Genomic DNA, 5,597 nt, shown 5'->3' with positions numbered 1-5,597 from the left:
AAACAAAAAAAAAAAAAAAAAAAAAAAAAAAAAAAAATTTAATCTGCATTATTAACTTTTCTCTGTCACTTTCTTAATTCCAGATGATGTACAACACAATTATGAAGCATTTGCTGATTTGTGTGGTATGAATACTCCCATCATGGCAGATTTCAAACCACCAGCGGATATCACTGAATGAACAGGTAGGAAGAGATAAGCAGCAGCACATCATTATGTAGTATTTCCACAATGCAGATAAAATAGACATAAATAACCTGAAGAGCATAAATGGTAAAGTGTAGTGAAATAATTAGGAAGTAATGAGTTTTGAGTATTTGTTACCTTGGCTTTTAATATAATGGATCTACTTGCAAGTTTGTATAATTTAATTTAATTTTTTTTTTTTTCAGTACGCGGGCCTCTCACTGCTCTGCCCTTTCCTGTTGCAGAGCACAGGCTCCGGACGTGCAGGCTCAGCGGCCATGGCTCACGGGCCCAGCCGCTCTGCGGCATGTGGGATCCTCCCGGACCGGGGCACGAACCCACGCCCCCTGCATCGGCAGGCGGACTCTCAACCACTGCGCCACCAGGGAAGCCCTAATTTAATTTTTAATAATGGCTTTGCTTAATGACTGCTCACAAAATTCCTAAAAATTTAACAATTGGCTCTCTCCAGCCAGAACAAGCTACAGATACGGACCATAAGCTCCCAGAAGGCAGGAAATGGAGATACAAAGCTGGCCAACTTGTGGGTGGGGAGGAGGGCAGTTCTGTGCATGAATAAGTAAATAAATTAGAAGAAAAATAAAAAGGCAGTCAGGGCAGTATATGGAATATGCATAATAAAAAGTGGGAATTATTGCTGTTGTGATTACCAGAGCTAATAATTTTTTTTTTTAAATTTTAGTTTAGTTTTTTTAAATTGAGCTATAGTTGATTTACAATATTGTGTTAGTTTCAGGTGTACAGCAAAGTGATTCAGATACATATGTGTATATTCTTTTTCAGATTCTTTTCCATTATAGGTTATTACAAGATATTGAATATAGTTCCCTGTGCTGTACAGTAAATCCTTATTTATCTATTTTATATATAGTAGTGTGTAACTTTTAATCCCATACTCCTAATTTACCCCTCCCCCCTTTCTCTTTGGTAACCATAAGTTTGTTTTCTGTTTCTGTGAGTCTGTTTCTGTTTTATCAAAAAGTTCATTTGTATTATTTTTAAGATTCCCCCTATGTGATATCATATAATATTTGCCTTTCTCTGTCTGACTTCACTTCGTATGATACTCTCTAGGTCCATTCATGTTGCTGCAAATGGCAATATTTCATTCTTTTTATGGCTGAGTAATATTCCATTTTATATATATCTTTATCCATTCATCAGTTGATGGACCTTTAGGTTGCTTCAATGTCTTGGCTAAGCTAATAATTTCCTAGACATCGTCATTCCCCATTTCAGAGCTTCGGTTTTCTCATTTGGAAAGGAAGTTTAATTACACCTTTCTTATCACCCTCAATGTGCTCCCTGATTTTTAGCCGTTTTATTCACTGCTGCGTGCAATAGTAGGTGTTCAGTAAATGTTGCACACAGTAGGCTTTCAATAAATGCGTGTTGAGTGAAAAAAAATGAATGAGTCCTATTTCCGTGAGAGAAAGCTCTTGGTAAGTCGTAAAGCGACACGCATTCGTGGCCCTTCTCGAGATACTAAGTGAGGCTGTTTCCAGCAAGTCCGGGAGCAACTGCCGCTCGCGGACAGTCGGGGAGAGGAAGGGCTGGACCGCTGGGTCGCTGCACTGTCCCGGCCCCGCCCCCGCCCCAAGCTGGAAGCGGTCCTCGCCCAGGTGACAGGAGGTCGGGGAGGTGCCGCCGAGCCTCGTGGGGTGCCAGGCCCGCTCGCTGCAGTCCCCGGGCCCCGCCGCCTCCCTGTCCCTGCCCCCGGGTGGAATCGAAGAAGGTCAGGTCCGCCGCCCCGCCTGTACTCGCCTCAGGGCGGACGCTGTGTGTGGGTGGCTCACTGTTTAACATTGACTTCACCCAAGTGCGTTCTCCATGGCGGCCTTGCAGGTCCCGGGGGAGAAGGTTAACATCCAGGCAGGAGAGACGGCCAAGGTCGGGGACAGGGACCTGTTGGGGAACGGCTGTCCGGAGCAGGACAGACCGCCGCAGCGCTCGTGGAGGCAGAAGTGCGCCTCCTATGTTCTGGCCCTGCGGCCCTGGAGCTTCAGTGCCTCACTCACCCCGGTAGCCCTGGGCAGTGCCCTGGCCTACAGATCCCAGGGCGTCCTGGATCCCAGGCTACTGGTGGGTTGTGCCGTAGCTGTCCTCGCTGTGCACGGGGCTGGAAATTTGGTCAACACTTACTACGACTTTTCCAAGGGCATTGACCACAAAAAGAGTGATGACAGGACACTGGTGGACCGAATCTTAGAGCCCCAGGATGTCGTCCGGTTTGGAGTCTTCCTCTACACCTTGGGCTGTGTCTGTGCCGCTTGCCTCTACTACCTGTCCCCTCTGAAACTGGAGCACTTAGCTCTCATCTACTTCGGAGGCCTGTCTGGCTCCTTTCTCTACACAGGAGGTAAGAATTGGCCTGTTTGCTGTGCTGCAGGTCTTGGTTGCAGGTATTGGAAACTGCGGTTTGCATAGGAATTATAGGGTTAGTGGAGAGGTGTCAAAGGTTATTTTATTTTTTCTTTGGCCGCACCATGTGGCCTGCGGAACTCCCCCCACTCGGGATGCAACCGGCGCCCCCTGGGAGTGGAAGCTGGAGTCTTAACCACTAGACCACCAGGGAAGTCCTCAAAGGTTATTTTCTGAATTAGGCCACTTTATGTGAAATCTATAATGTTTGGGTCGTGTGGATTTGGGGGGTAGCATTCCTGGCTTGGCTTATGGATGTTAGGAATAACTTATATATGGAAATTTTTTGTGTCTAGTTTCCACTGGTTGGTCATACCTTATAATGCCACAGTTTCAAATTTTAGTGTAATTAAATTTGAAAAGCTCAAATTATACACCTGATTATTTTCAGCTAGTTTGCTAGGTGATCCCTTGCAGCAGGCTGATTAAGGTAGTGATGGGCTGGTGGTTAAGCCCTATTTATTGAGCACCTATTATGTGCCAGGCTCTGTTCTATGTGAACACAGCAGTCAAGTCCCTGCCCTTGTGGAAGTGATTTTATATATCATGAGAAGAGACAGAAAATAAAAATAGTAAATTATCGGTAGGATGACCAACATCCTGGTTTGCTCAGCACTGAGTGTTCCTAAGATGTGGGGCTTTGGAAACCAGGAGAGTTCCTGGTAAGCCAGGATGAATTTGTACCTTGGTTACAGTACCTGAAAAGAAGATAAATGCTATAGGAAAAAGAAGGAGAGCAAGGAGGGAGGACACAGCTGTCTGCTTTAACTAGTTTGATCAGGGTAGGCCTCTTAAAGAAGGTAACATGTGAACAAAGATTGTAAGAGGTGACAGGTGAGGGAGTTACCTGAGCAGATATCTGGAGGAAGAGTATCTTGGAACAGCAGTCGCCAAAGGCAGGAGTGTCCCTGAAGAGTTGGAGGAACAGCATGGAGTCCAGGGTGTGAATGAGGGAGAGAGTAAAAGGAGGAAAAGTAAGAGAAGTTCGTTGTGGGGGGGCAGGGTGGCACAAAAATGCTGTAAGCCTTAATGTTTTAAAAGAATCACTCTGGCTAAGGTACTGAGAATGGATAAAGAGCGGTAAGGGTAGCAGCAGGAGCACCCAGAAGGAGGCTGTTGAGTAAACCAGGCAAGGGATGTCTGGTGGCTTGAATCAGGGTGGGAGTAGTGGAGAGGGACGTAGTCAGATTCTGAATTTATTTTGAAGGTAAACAGGGTTTTCTGATAGCTGGGATGTGAGGCAGGAGAGAAACAGAGAAATTAAACATAACTCTAAGGTTTTGTCCTGAGTAACAGGAATAGTGGTGTTGATGTCTAGTGAGAGAGAGAAGGTTGAAGATAGGTCTGTGGAGAGAAAGTTGAGAAATTGACTTTGGACATCTTAATGTATTAGATCTCCAAGGGGGTGTCAAGTTGATAGTTGGGTATGAGTCTGATTTTGGAGAAGAGGTCTGAGCTGGAGATAGAGACATTTGGGAGTCTTGCACATAGATAAAGTGGTATGACTGGGGGAGATCCCGGAGCAGGGGCAGTGTTGATAGACCTGAGGGTGAGCCCCGGGGCACTCCAACATTAAGAGGTGGGGAGAGTAGAAGGAAGGCAAAGGGAACTGCAGTGGAGCATCTGGCGGAGAAAGAAGAAACGCAAGAGACTATGGTATCCTGGCAGCCAATTGTAAAAAGTTCACTGAGGGAAATCAGCAGGGTGCTGAAATAGAATGAATGTATCAGGTAGTGGTGGATGGAATAGGTCCTCTCTGTGAAGGTGACGCTTAAACTAAGACTTGACAGATAAGGAGCCAGCCATGGGCAGAATTGGGGTCTGATTTGGGTCCTTCAGGGATGAAGGAACAGCAAATGCAAATGTCCTGGAGTAGGGTAAGACTTGGCATCATTTAGTATCTGCTGAAAGGCCAGCGTGACCAAGAGGAAGACTGAGATGCAGCTGTCGGGGCAGGCAGGGGCTAGATCGCGCTGTCTCATAGGGCCTCAGTCTCCGCCGGTTCCTCCTCACTCCCAACCTCCAAGCCTAGTCCTTGGACCTCTCTTCTTTAGCTCCATTTACTCCCTTAGGGATTTTAGCCCGTCTCGTGTCTTCTATTGCCATCTATTAAGCTGGTGACAAATTTCTACCTCCAGACCAGATCTTTCCACTAAACCCCAAACTCAAATCCAACTTCTTACTGAGTAACTTCTCTGAGAGGTTACAGGCATCTCAAGCTTGACACGTCTGAGACCAAATTCCTCATCTGCTCACATAGAAATCTGCTCTACGCTCAGCTTTCCCTGTATCACTCGATGGCAACTCCATCCTTCTCGTTCTTCAGGCTGAAGATCATGGGCATCATCCTTGACTCTTCTTTCTCACATCTTGCATCCAGACCATCAGCAAGTCTCATTGACTCCACTTCTTTTTTTTTTTTAATTATTTTATTTTATTTTATTTTTTTATACAGCAGGTTCTTATTAGTTATCCATTTAATACATATTAGTGTATACATGTCAATCCCAATCTCCCAATTCATCACATGCCCCCCACCCCCACCCCCCAGCCGCTTTCTCCCCTTGGTGTACATACGTTTGTTCTCTACTTCTGTGTCTCAGTTTCTGCCCTGCAAACCAGTTCATCTGTACCATTTTCCTAGGTTCCACACATATGCATTAATATACAATATTTGTTCTTCTCTTTCTGACTTACTTCACTCTGTATGACAGTCTCTAGATCCATCCATGTCTCTACAAATGATCCAATTTCATTCCTTTTTATCGCTGAGTAATATTCCATTGTATATATGTACCACATCTTTATCCATTTGTCTGTCAATGGGCATTTAGGTTGCTTCCATGTCCTGGCTACTGTAAATAGTGCTGCAATGACAATTAGGGTGCATGTGTCTTTTTGAATTACGGTTTCCTCTGGGTATATGCCCAGTAGTGGGATTGCTGGGTCATATGGTAATTCTAATTTTA

General features: G+C 45.2%; 1 protein-coding gene across 1 annotated transcript in view; it reads left to right on the top strand.

Annotated features, from left to right (window-relative positions):
* Positions 1-1,814: 1,814 nt before the first annotated feature.
* UBIAD1 (UbiA prenyltransferase domain containing 1) overlaps positions 1,815-5,597 on the top strand; it is a 14,613-nt gene continuing 10,830 nt past the window's right edge. The window contains exon 1 of the mRNA XM_024750018.1: positions 1,815-2,566. Coding sequence (XP_024605786.1) covers positions 2,038-2,566 — 529 coding nt within the window. The 5' untranslated portion in view covers positions 1,815-2,037. The remainder of the gene's footprint in view (positions 2,567-5,597) is intronic.

Source organism: Neophocaena asiaeorientalis, unplaced genomic scaffold, assembly GCF_003031525.2.
Source record: "Neophocaena asiaeorientalis asiaeorientalis breed wild unplaced genomic scaffold, Neophocaena_asiaeorientalis_V1.1 scaffold275, whole genome shotgun sequence".
Lineage (NCBI taxonomy): Eukaryota > Metazoa > Chordata > Mammalia > Artiodactyla > Phocoenidae > Neophocaena > Neophocaena asiaeorientalis.
This window is presented reverse-complemented; position numbering and strand designations above follow the sequence as displayed.